We start from the raw sequence: 13,051 nt of genomic DNA on the forward strand, positions 1-13,051 counted from the left end.
TCTCTTATCATGGAGCTGCACATCAGAATCAGTGTCTCCTGAAGCTGAGCATTTTGGTGAATTGCACCATGTGCCAACTTTGATTTAGGAAATTTAGCAGATTTAGGAGACAGGAGATTTAGATATGATTATAATCCAAATTAAAGACAATGAATTCTGACTGCTATTATTATTTTTTTCTGATCAGGTATAACCTCTCAAAGCTAGCAGTTTATAAAGCAGTCTAAGGAAGAGGTGTGATGTGAAAGAGCGCTAATAGGAGCGTAAATCCGTTTTTCTTGCGCCTTTTACTTTTCTCCTTTTCTCCTTTGCTTCTTCTGTAACAGGTCTCCAGGACAGACGGACTCGTTTAACCAATCAGGCGGGGAAGAACCTGAGCGAGCCGCGTCCTCTGCTACGTCACTATTGGGTTGTCCTTGATGGACAGGCGCGCTTAGCCAATCAGGCGCAGGATTCTGAGAGCGCTGCGCCGCTATTGGCTGCTCTCTGGAGAGCCGGGGCTGACATGTTGACTATTAATGAGCGCTGGGCAGCGCAGCGGCATGTCAGTGGGGAAACGGTGCGGAAGACAGAGACGCGCATCTGACAACCGGGAGAAGAGGTTAGCGCGAGTTCAGGATAACATGTAGCTGAGTGTAGGCTCTGCTGGTGGACTTTTACGCTCCTCATCTGGCCAAAAAAGGTGAAGGAGAAACCGACTGATCGGCTTTCAAGTGCGTAACGGAGAGCAGATCGGGTCCATCACTTAATGTTTGATGGTGATGATCTACTCTGCTGCGCCAGATGGGAACAAACGGAATACACCTCGCACCTCTGCTTATGGACTGACTTACACGCGTGAGTTAAACCATACAATGCTTTTCATTTCATATACACCAGGCTGCTTTATTTATTTACTGGTAGGCTGTGTCTGTGCCGTCGCCATGGTTTTCCCGCATTAACTGAAAGTTAACGGGGGAAAAAAGCAGGCAGTGCATTAAAAAATGCGTGCATTAGGCTTGCTAGAAATTGCTCCTGTTTAAAGTCAGGGGAATGAACGAAAAAATAAAAAGATGCAATCACATGAACAGCACCTGGAAGCTTGGGGTTATTAGTATTTTGTTCTCCACTCCGCCGACGTGTGAGCGCGCGCTGCCTTGCGCGACCCTGCATCATTAAACCTTCGCATCAGATTCATCTGATGATGAGTATTTTCATGGTGCATCATTATATGTATCTATATATATCTATATATACATAGATATAAACCACATAGAACTGCTCGCGTTCATGTGACAGGAGTAGGTGTGCGCGTGAACGCAGCGGTTGTGATCCTGACCTGTTCCTCATGTTTGTTTGTTTGTTTGGACTGGAAGGATGTTTGGCATCACGCTCTTTCATGTATTTATTGATTGATTGAGTTACTTATTTATTTATCCCCTCCACTTCCTCTTTTTTTTTTTTTTTTTTTTAAATCACCCTGTTGCAGGCGGTGCGGTCGCACACGGACGCCGCGCGCGCGCTCGCGCACACGCGCCGCCTCCTCCTCCTCCTCCTCCATTAACATGCGCGCGCGCCGCCGCTGTGAATAGTGTCGTTGTGATTCCGGATCCATTTCCCTCTCGCGGCAGCTATGAGCGATTTGCATTCATCGCTTTGGCGTCATTAATGCCACCGGCACCTCTTATGCATTCGACACTTCACCCCCCTCTTCATCCCCCCATCCCCCTCCAAATCCCCCCCCAGTCTGTTAACCACATAACCTCTGGGTTTAGCAGAGAAACCGAGCTGCAATGCTATAATTTCATTCTCTTTCCCAGGCCTTACAGGAGCGCTGCATCCTACACCTAGTGACAGATGTGCAGTCACACAAATAATACATCATTATGTCATTTGCTCCTGCTGCCTTAGTCCTGACACAGTCTGTGACATGCAGGCTCCTGTCCTAATTCACTATCATTAAGCTTTAATATCACCATATGGTTCTTGCTATTGCAGTGTACTGGTATGAAGTAAGCAGAGCACCACACTCACTAGTTCATTACCTAGCCAGCATGTGCAGCGTGGTAAACAATATCCAGTTCCTCCATTACTGGAAGATCTTGCTCTGATACATCATGCATCATGTATTATAGGAGCCAATCTCTGCAAGCACAGTTGCGATACAGTTGCTTAAGACCCATCTGGTAGATAAGGCAATTAGCAACCTTTAAGACGCACACGTTGTATTTCGAAGCCGAAGGATGGCTCCATGCATGAACGCTCTGAAGCCTTTATTTGATTTCTATCTCTGATTGTATGTTGAGATCCTGAAGAGCTTCTGCGTCGTAAATGGTCTCCTAATGCACAGCAGTGTGTGGGTGTGTGTATTAAGAGCAAATTTATATAGCCTTGGAGTGTCAGAGTGGAGAGGAAACTGTGTGGGCTGTCGAACATATCACAACAACATGTGAAAATATGGCTGGAGAGTCATGACTTAGACATGTTAGACACTCAGGAATTGAGTCCAGCATAAAGAAAGTACTAGCAAAAGCAAAATGGATTCCTTTATAACTCTCTCTCAATGCAGTAAACAAATATTCTCTGCACAGTGCTTTTTCAGCACCCACTATAACACCTTATTTTAATAGATACTCTTCTTTCAAGAGCTTTTTTTTTTAAGTTAGCATGCTATGAATGCTTCACTTCGATGGGTGCACCCTTAACAGCCCATAGCCTTAAAAAAAACAAAAAAAAAACACCCAAACAAATGCTACAGAGAAAAGCCTTTCATTCTTTCAAATGGCTTTCCATGTTTTATAGCAAATGTATAGTTTTCTATTAGGAATAGAAGGACATGATGCCACTTACGCCACTGGGAAATAGAGCAAAACCATCAGAAGGCCACTGCTGTGTGGTGTGTCTGCTTCAGGATCAGACTGGTTCCTACTGAAAAGACGTGCATGACTGATTTCCTGTGCAAGACTCAGTTAGGAGCTTGTTAGATAAGGCAGTCAAACTTACTAAACCCAGCCATGACTGTCTCTCTCACAAGAATCTAAGCTTTGAGCCAATTATTGCAATTTTCCATGAAATGCTTTACAGATAACTGGTTGTTCATCGTCCAGGTTAATATGTGGTTATTTTTTTTAATTGAATTGAAATTGAATTATTTACAGTATACTCATACAGAATAGCTTTTCAACACACCTAGTACTGTTTGCCTTTACTCTTCTACAACTGTATACTGTAAGGGTTAATAATCCCACTATCTGCTGTCACTCACAAGAGGATGGGTTGCCTTCTCATGTCTTCTCAATCTTTCTTCCTCCTGCCGTCTCACGGGGTTTGTCCTTGTCATTGTCGCCTCTGGCTCTCTCATTAGGGAGTAAATCTATATCTATATCCAGATTTCTGTAAAGTTGCATTGCGATAATGCCTGTTGTTAAGTGCCTTACATATTAAATGGAATTGAACTGAATATTGTTAGAGTGAAAACGTTCTAGGAGTTGTAAAAATAAAAACAAATATATAGGTATTCCTTAATTAACAATATGGGCCAGTCCAAGTTCAGGTCAGATTAAAGACAGCATTCACCAGACTCAAAACTAACAAAGGAAAACTACCGAGAATACATGGTTAGGCTCTTAAAATAAAATAAAACGGCTTGCCAGCATTAAAATCATGCCCCTGTCGTATTTTCATTGATCCTGCTCAAGGAACCTATTCCCTGCTGGCTCATAGCCTGCTGACCAGTTATATATTATTCATATCAAGATAGCTGAGTACCTCAATGACTACTCCCTGTAGCACATTTGCACGTGGCAATTCAATTTACCCCAGATTTTCAATAGTCTCTTAAACGTCAGCGTTCAGTTTTCTTCACACAGGGTATGTTAAATGCAGCTTTATTTAACCAGGACAGTAGAATTGCTGCAGACATAAACTTTCTTTGGCGTTTAAGGGCACGTCTAAGGGATTACGACTGAATGACCAGAACGGGTTAAAACTCAGGAAGCTGGCTGGGGAAGCTGCAAAGTGTGGGGTCCATCGTTTAATTTGGAACATTGATTCTTCATTAACCGCTGACTCACTCCTGATTTGCAAGCACGCAGGAGCAGGTGCGAGGGGGAAAGGCTCCAATCGCCTCGCCCATGAAGCTTCATTATGCACACACATTGCTTAGCGGGACCTGTTTAATGGACTCCGCTCTTACTTTGGAAATAGTCTAATGGTAAATCAATGAAGTGAAGGGCACGGGGAGGACCAGCAGCCTAACTACACCACCCAATGAGTGGCTTATCCAGAACGCAGCAAAACACAGGTAGGCCCATAAGGGGAAACAGCACTGATAATACCTAGCACTGGGAAAGACAAAGTGTTAATAACCACTTGATCATAATTTACTCTGAACCGTCTCTGTCATGCACCGGCCATTTTCCATGAAGCAGTAGGCAGTTCTACTGCTGCCCTACTTTCTAGTTATGACCTTTATGTCTGTGGAGATCTGAGCAGAGGAAGTGTAATGTCTTCCCCTGAGGATGCACTGTATCCTCCTGTTACTAAACCATTATCACACCGCATCTGTTCTCACACAGCCACACGGTGCCTCTTGGTATTTAAAAAAAAAATCATCCCCTGTGGGGTCACAGAATTGGGGTTCTCATTGAAGCCTTCAGTTTTAACAGTGGGCATTTTTTTCATATAACTTAAACCTATGAAAAGTTTGCATAGGGTTTCTTAAACTTTTTACAGACAGATTCTCTTTTAAAGCTGGATTTACACTGTACAGTTTTTATCCTGTTTTCACTGTCGTAGACAAAAATTGCGCATTGTAAAAGAATTCTTTGGTTGTGAGTTGACATCGGTGGGCATAGGACGCATAATGTGACGTGCTAAACAGTGGCTGATTTAGTGCCACTGCAACCAAAGACAGCCAATGACAAAGTCCTGGCAGAAATCTTTGATTAAAATCTCCATGTGACTGCTGCTACAACACTCACCTGAAAGCCACCAATAGGACGACAGCATAGGAGGATGCAAAACTCACAGGACAGCTACAAAAAACATGCTAATGCACAGAAAAAAATCCTTATTAACTCAAATTCACTTTGAAGAATGTTTCTGTGTATGTGACTCTGCAGACTGATGACGAAAGTTGAACATTTTCATTTTTACATTTTCTTTAATCACAGGTCTATCGTAAGATGATCTTCATCGTATAATCTGACATTGAAGACATTATCAGATAGTCTGGTGTAGAATTTGGCCTAGATTTTATTCGGATCATCTCATACAGTGTGACAAGTAATAATCTTAAAAGGCCACTTTCATTCCTGAACTTTCTACTCAAATAAGCATAAAGTTGACATTATTTTAAAAAATAGAAAAGTCATGGACCCCCTAGCTGTACTTGATATGAGAACCATGGCCCTAGCAGATGCACTGGGAGCTTAGAGAGGCCGTCTGGTGTGGAATCTTCATGCAAGCATTTACACCACAGGATTGTCCGACTCACAGTAAACATATGAGTCTGATTAGGGTTAGCGGTTTTGCTGACCCGTTTGTCCCTTATTCAAACACGCTCTCATACATACCTAATTATAACAGTGCAAGCTCAGCATTGACATTAGCACAGGGACAATAACAGGTGAGTCCCATCCTCTAATTCCAGCCCCTGGTTTTGTAGACTGATGCTGCAGTGCATCGGGATCACGATTAGACACATCTATCTTGAAATTCCATTTGCACCAGTATTAGCTGAATTCCTCTCTGTCTGCTAAGCCATTAGCCACTATGCAAGTTATTGCCACTTAAGTCCTACAAGCACTTAAGTCCTACAAGCTTTGTTCTAAGGCCCTTAGTCTGTGTGTTTTCACCTTTACTAAACTGGGTTAAGGATAATTTCCCTCATTTGTCTCTGACTGCAATATTGCCTCCTTCCTTTCTGAAGCATTGACTGGCTGTAAATTGCACCAGGATATATTTGGAACCAGGGAAAAAAAAAAACAAACAATGTATGTGTGTGTGTGCAAGGTTTAACTCATAATGCTGATGTGGTGCATTTTACATAAAAAATATTGCAATCCATGTTTGTAATATATTGACAATATTTCAATTAAAATATATTATTTGTGACTCTTTCTAGTGAAGATACACAGGAATGCAATAAAACCTGAAGTAGTGGTGCTTTAATTCCTGATGCTGACACATAACATTTATCATAGCATTTTAAAGAATTTCCACAAGTGCTACATTGGCAAAATTTCAATGAAAAATATAATATTTGTGATCCCTAGGGTTTTAAAAATGCTCAGCCTGCTCAGCCTACTAACTGAAGATATACAAATATTATAAAACATATCAATATAAAATAAAATAAATCAGATTGAAATATTTTTTGTAAATATTTCATTATTACAGGTATTAATTGGTGTGCCTGAATCAGACCCCTAGTTTCTCTCCCCTGTTTGAAATGTTTTTGTACTAAAGACACTAGTGATGTGACAAAATTGCTAATGATCTGAAGATGGATGGATGGGTGTGTACCGCTAGACATTTATGGGACGTCTAGATTTTGGCATGAGTGAAAGGTCTTAATATATCATTTGAGGACAGAGTAAAGACAACTATTGTGGTCAAACTCAATACAGAACAAACAAGGACGTGTATTTAGGAACCAGAACAAGACGGACCTGGACTGACTCAAAATGGATGCATAACAATGTCCTTTTATAGGCCAATTTATGTCAGACCAGGCTCTTCCAATAAGGACATCCCTGGTCAGTCAGTGCTCACTGGCAAAAATGAAAGCAGCACTGTTTTTCTTATCAGTGTATTCTCTGTGAATCTTTAAGGCCCTTATATGTTTGAGTCAACTTTATAGTTGTTACGGTATCACAGTTTCACGGTTAGTCCCTGAGTATAAAGACCATTTTAAAAATAGTGATTAAAATGCATTTCTGTCTTTTCTTTGGCTCAACATAACACTTTTTCTCTTAGCCACTCTCTATATGACAACGTGATAAATACTGATGCCATTAATAAAAACATCTTTTGGTAAGGATTTTGTCATATACTGTGGGAAAAGAGTTTTCACACTTTGTCTTCAGTGTAAAAGACACTCCAGGAGGCGCTTGCTGTTTTCTGTCGTCTTTACGTACGGCCAAGTTTAAAACGCAGTATGCAATAAAATATAGAGCAAGGTCAAAAGGACTTGCCATAGAAGCAATGTTTCTGAGGGTTTTAGGTAAAATATTTCCTCTAATTTTCACCACTGGCTTGTGTGCTTTAAAATGGTGGACTTACACTGTGACACCATGATATTTTTAGAGTAGATTATCACACCGTCAAACCTTAACACTCCTAGTAAACAGGGTGCCTTGGGGACAAGTGGGATTCTTTGAAATTATGTGAAAATACTGAGGCAATGCAGATGATAGTGTTGACTGAGCACTGATGTAATACAGTATTGTGCTAAATTATCCATGCTTCAGCAAGCTACATTGTTTTATAATGCATGAGGTAAAAGGGGCAATTTATTCACAATGTGAAATGCTTTCTCTATTAAACAGTGCAACCATCTTTATAAAGACAGGAAACAAAGTAGAGAGCAGCATGATTTAAAAAGCAAATAAAACTCTGATAGAAAACTGCTTTAAGATACCTATCAGAACTGAAAGATATATTCAGATATTAACGCATTCTTCTGAAATTCCGTCTAGGCAGAATTAATTGTAAAATTCTTGTAAACCTGGGCCCTGATAAACGTAATTAAAGAGTCATTTGCTAGATTAGTAATATCAAATGAAAATCAAACGATGAAGCGAATGAGTTCATTTACATGTCTAATAGAGCCGATGACCACTGAAACATGCAACATATTTATATTTTTATTTGCTCCACATTAGCACCATGCCTCTTTTCCAGTCCTGGATACTCCCACACACCACTCCTGTGTCCTGAACTAGAGCTATGCATTTGTCAAATATGCCATACTTACCAGTTACACAAAATCACACGTTTTCTCTCCTTTACATTTCCAAGCAGGATCTATATTGAGGCATTCCGTAACAATTAGGAGGTGAAAACAATTAGGAGGTGAAATTAAAACTCCTCTGTTGTAAAGGAAGATGCTGTTAACAAACAGTTTGAGTAATTGTTAATACAAGGCGTAGAAATACCACACAGACTATTTCCGTTGCAGAAATCAGCAGGGGACATCTGACCATGAGTGTCCCTGTGTGTGCGAGAGAGAAGTCTTCACTTCTACACTTCTACACACAGATTGATGTCTGTAGAACCCCGGTGTGTGAGGGTGTGGAGGAAGACTCAGGAGGCAGGCGGAATTTTAGCCGAGCTCCGGGCTCGTGATTGTTCCGTCCACGCTTTTCAGCGTACTTTCAAAAACTCAACAAAACCACAACAGCAAGAAGAAATGGGTCTGTCCTGGACTCGCAGCTTTCGCCCCGTCACTTTCAAGTTCACGCTCGGCGGCACGTGTATGTGTGTGTCTCGCAAGCTCCGCAAGCTATATCTCACTCTCTCTCTTGCCTGTTACGGGAGTCACTGAAAGCACAAAGAGACACAAATAAGTAGACTGGCGGTAATAAGACACAGGTGACAATCATCACGCGTTACCTGCCAGTTTGACCCGCCTTCTCTCCGTCCATAGCTGATGCTTGACCACGCCCCGCTGCCACAATGTCCATTTAAAAAGCCAAAGAAAATTAAAAAAAATACTTTTCCCAGTGTAGTTTTCCAAAATGTGCAGTTGACTCCATCTCTCGCATCACATCGCTGACTAGTGAATGTAAAGGTCTACTAGTCTATGCAAGCCCAGTCCGCTGCAATCCTTTTGCAGCAGACATAAAAAAAAAAACTTTCCATCTTTGGGCACCAAGTGGATATATAAAATGATGGAGGAAAAAGACTGTCCTTCCTGTTACCCCACAAGGGGAGGAGTCTTTCTCGAAGGGTATTTTTGTGTGACAAAGAGAATCACTCTGTAACATAGTGTAATAAACAGTCTTTGGGAAAAACAGCACTGTAGCATGAAGAAAGCTTGGAAGAAGTCTGATTATGTAATATTGAATATGATAAAATATTTTATTTTCGATACGGTATTGTAGTGGCACTGCAGTAATGTCATCACACCACATCAGCATGCTTTAATGGCTTCGGCATTTGTCAGTATGTCTTAGCAATACCTCTGTGATTTCTTGTTGTAATAATATATCCCCCCCCTCTCTCTCTCTCTCTCTCTCTCTCTCTCTCTCTTTTGCTCTCTTTTCTTTAGGTGGAAGTGGACTGAAGCAATGAAGGCAGCTCGTAATCACCAGAGAGACTGTTCTTCCACTGAAGTATTATAGAAAATTAACAGCCTCACCTCTGCTTTGCTGAAACACAACTCCCTGAGGCATCTGCTGGTTTGGCGTGTGTGCCCTTCCTTATAACAGCAAGACAGGGAGACTTAGTGAGAGGTCTTTCAGTGGACAGTAGATCAGCAAATAAAACCCAAGGAAAACTCGGTGGGATTTGATCTCCAGCAACAAATGGTGTATTACTTTTGAAGCACTCAGACCATATAATTTCAAGGACGAATTTACTAGAAAATCTGGCCAAAATGAAGGATAAATCATTTGTGGATTATTTTGTTCTGGCATTTGCAATGGCTAACTTTGTTCTTGCCGTGGAGGACAAAGGCAGTTGTCCTAAACTTTGTGTGTGTGAGATTAGGCCATGGTTTTCCCCCAGCTCTATTTATATGGAGGCCCCTACTGTTGACTGTAATGATTTGGGACTTTTCAACCTACCATTAAGATTACCTGCTGATACACAAGTTGTTTTACTACAGACCAATAACATTGCTAAAATCGAGAAATCTTTGGAGTACTTGCCCAATATAACTGAGATTGATCTTTCACAAAACAACCTATCCTCAATAAGTGACATCAACTTGGGCCATCTTCCTCACTTGTTGTCCCTGCACATAGAAGAAAACTGGATATGCTCCTTACCAGATAATGCGCTTTCCCAACTTGGCAACCTTCAGGAACTTTACCTAAACCACAACCTCATCTCCTACATTTCTCCTGAGGCTTTCAGTGGCCTTCACAATTTGCTTAGACTGCATCTCAACTCGAACAGGCTCCAGAGCATAAGCAGTGAGTGGTTTAAGTCACTGTCCAATCTGGATATTCTCATGATTGGGGAAAACCCTGTCACTTCCATACGGGACATGAATTTTAAGCCCTTGAGAAGCTTGCGAAGTCTTGTCCTAACCAGAATGAACTTATCCCAGATTTCAGACAATGCACTGGCAGGCCTGGACAATTTGGAGAGCATCTCATTCTATGACAACACTTTCCCTGAAGTTCCCCACGGTGCTCTTAAGCATCTTAAGAACCTCAAATTTTTGGACCTTAACAAGAACCCCATTGGGAGAATACAGAAGGGAGACTTCATGGACATGCTGCATCTTAAAGAATTGGGCATCAACAGCATGCCAGAGCTGGTGTCCATTGACAGCTTTGCTCTCAACAACCTCCCAGAGCTGACAAAGATTGAAGCTACCAACAATCCAAAATTATCCTACATTCATCCCAAAGCCTTCTACAAGCTTCCTAGGCTGGAGACACTAATGCTGAACAGTAATGCCCTCACGGCTATACACAGGACCACAGTGGAGTCTCTGCCCAATCTACGTGAGGTCAGCATGCATTCCAACCCCATCCGCTGTGACTGTGTGGTCCGCTGGATGAATATGAATAAAACCAACATACGCTTCATGGAGCCTGACTCCTTGTTTTGTGTGGAACCACCTGAGTATGAAGGTCAGCATGTGCGACAGATTCACTTCAGGGAGATGACGGAGATCTGCCTGCCTCTTATCTCTCAAGACAGCCTGCCTACTCAGGTCGCTGTGGGAAATGGGAGCTCATTGTCCCTGCATTGCCGGGCTTTTGCTGAACCAGAGCCTGATATCTACTGGGTTACACCTTATGGGAACAGGATCCTTCCCAACATGGTGGCAGATAAGTTTTACATGCATCCTGAGGGCACACTCGACATTTATGACATTACAGAGGGGGAAGCTGGACTCTACACATGTGTGGCACACAATCTTGTTGGTGCAGACCTGAAGTCTGTCTCCGTGGAAGTCAGTGGATACTTTCCACAGCCTACCAGTGGCTCTCTAGATGTCATCATCCAGTCTGTGCTGTCCAACTCTATCCTGGTGTCCTGGAAAAGCTCTCATGGCAGCCTGGCACCAAATATTAAGTGGTATACAATATCCAATTCCAACCATCCAACTGTGGCCTTCACGGCCAGGGTCCCATCTGACATAAGGATGTATAATCTCACACATCTCACTCCGGCCACACAGTATAAGGTGTGTGTAGACATCCACAACATCAACAGTAAACACAATTCCAAGTGTGTCAATGTAACAACAAAAGGATTAGTGCAGCCTGCCAAGGATATTGAGAAGTGGGATACAACAGTGATCACCATGTTAGGCGTGCTTCTCACTATCATCTCAGTGGCTTGCCTGCTGATTTGTATGTTTCTGAAAAAGTACCACTATTATACAGAGCTTAGGAGATGCCCATCCAAAACAGCATTGATACCAGAGGCTGGAACTCAGTCTGCATTTACAAGGGTCTGGGTTTCTGGGAATGGGATGCCGGCTGCCGTGGAAGTGAAAGCTACTGTCATAAATGTGTTGGACAATTCCTTCTAAGCAGCTCATTTAGAGAACTGCAAAAACATTTTTTCAGCCCGACAAGGCGAGAAAGGAAAACATGCCATTTCAAATGTTTATCCTTTTGCCTTGACAAACAGCAAACTATTCAAATGGAAGAGATGTCTTCACATTTAACCAGCGCTATATCCCCTTTTATGACCTGTCTGAGGTGGCAGTGGAAATGGAAATGGAAGAGGAAAGCCAGGACCCTCTGATAAAACATGGATTGCTATAATTCTGGTCATTCACTGAGTGCAGATGGTACGTTAAGCAAAGGATGGTGGTATTTTGTATACAGTAAATGACTGTTAATCATGTAAACAGTAGTGAAGCAGTCCTCGTGGTGAAGCAATACCGTCTGTGCTGTACAACATCCATAGACGGGTTAGAGAGGCCAACTGTTTGTAAAGGGGAACATCTAGTAGAATAGATAATTATAGTGACTATGGTGTAAATTTTTGATGAAATATATCTTTTTTCTATTTAATAGAGAATTTTGACTACATGGCTACTATTGTTATATTCTATCCAAAAATGTAACAGATCTTCTGTGCAGTAGCCAGGCATTAAACCAGTGTGAATTAACTACAGTATGTAAGTAACTTGCATAATGACACCACACATTTGCTGAATTAAAATGTTGTACATTGTAACGAATAGATTTAAGATGCATTAAGATATACAATCTTATCAGGATTCAGTGTTAACAAATGCAGAGAGCATACCAGTAACCGAACATCTGAGAACATCTGCCAAAAGAAATCTGTAAAAGGTTGATTATGCCAGGGTAAGTGCCTACTCCAGAACATTTGTAAACCAGGAAAATGTCAGAATATTACTCATAATGGTTTCATGTCAGATCAGAAGACAGATGACTGCACCCTCACATGCCAATCTCAAACCATCATTGGAAAAATCTCAGTGCTTTGAGCATTCATATGGTTCAAAAGCATTGCGTTCTTGCTTTTGGTGTTTAAAAGCCATTTTTATATTGACTGTGCTGTCTGTGATATCTAAGCACACAAGTCAATCAGACTGTGCAAAGAAGAAAATAATGAATAAATGTCAACGTCTTTTTGGATCAGGATGCTTCCTGCTCTGCTTTCTTGTAGATGATAATGTGCAGGGCCCACCACACAGAGAGCCTTAGAGCCTGTTAGGCATATGTATCATTATGTATTTAGGCATATGTATCATTAGCAGTTCTAAAAAACAATATTGTTAGAAGGGTTTATTTATGATGCAGTTGCAGGGTCATTTCCAGGGACATGTTCCTATATCCAGGAGCCAGAATCACTGTCCAACTTTATTGAATTCTGAACTGAGTCTTAAATTCTGCAGACA

The 13,051-nt window shown here is 41.5% G+C and overlaps 1 protein-coding gene across 1 annotated transcript; it reads left to right on the forward strand.

Annotated features, from left to right (window-relative positions):
- Window positions 1-553: 553 nt before the first annotated feature.
- On the forward strand, window positions 554-12,360 carry LOC113531730 (leucine-rich repeat neuronal protein 3). The gene is made up of 2 exons (XM_026922600.3): window positions 554-837; window positions 9,257-12,360. Exon 2 carries the CDS (start codon window positions 9,584-9,586, stop codon window positions 11,702-11,704), a length of 2,121 nt encoding a protein of 706 aa, XP_026778401.3. The 5' UTR covers window positions 554-837; window positions 9,257-9,583; the 3' UTR covers window positions 11,705-12,360.
- Window positions 12,361-13,051: the final 691 nt, after the last annotated feature.

The sequence above is a fragment of the Pangasianodon hypophthalmus genome, chromosome 18 (genome assembly GCF_027358585.1).
Source record: "Pangasianodon hypophthalmus isolate fPanHyp1 chromosome 18, fPanHyp1.pri, whole genome shotgun sequence".
Taxonomy (NCBI): domain Eukaryota; kingdom Metazoa; phylum Chordata; class Actinopteri; order Siluriformes; family Pangasiidae; genus Pangasianodon; species Pangasianodon hypophthalmus.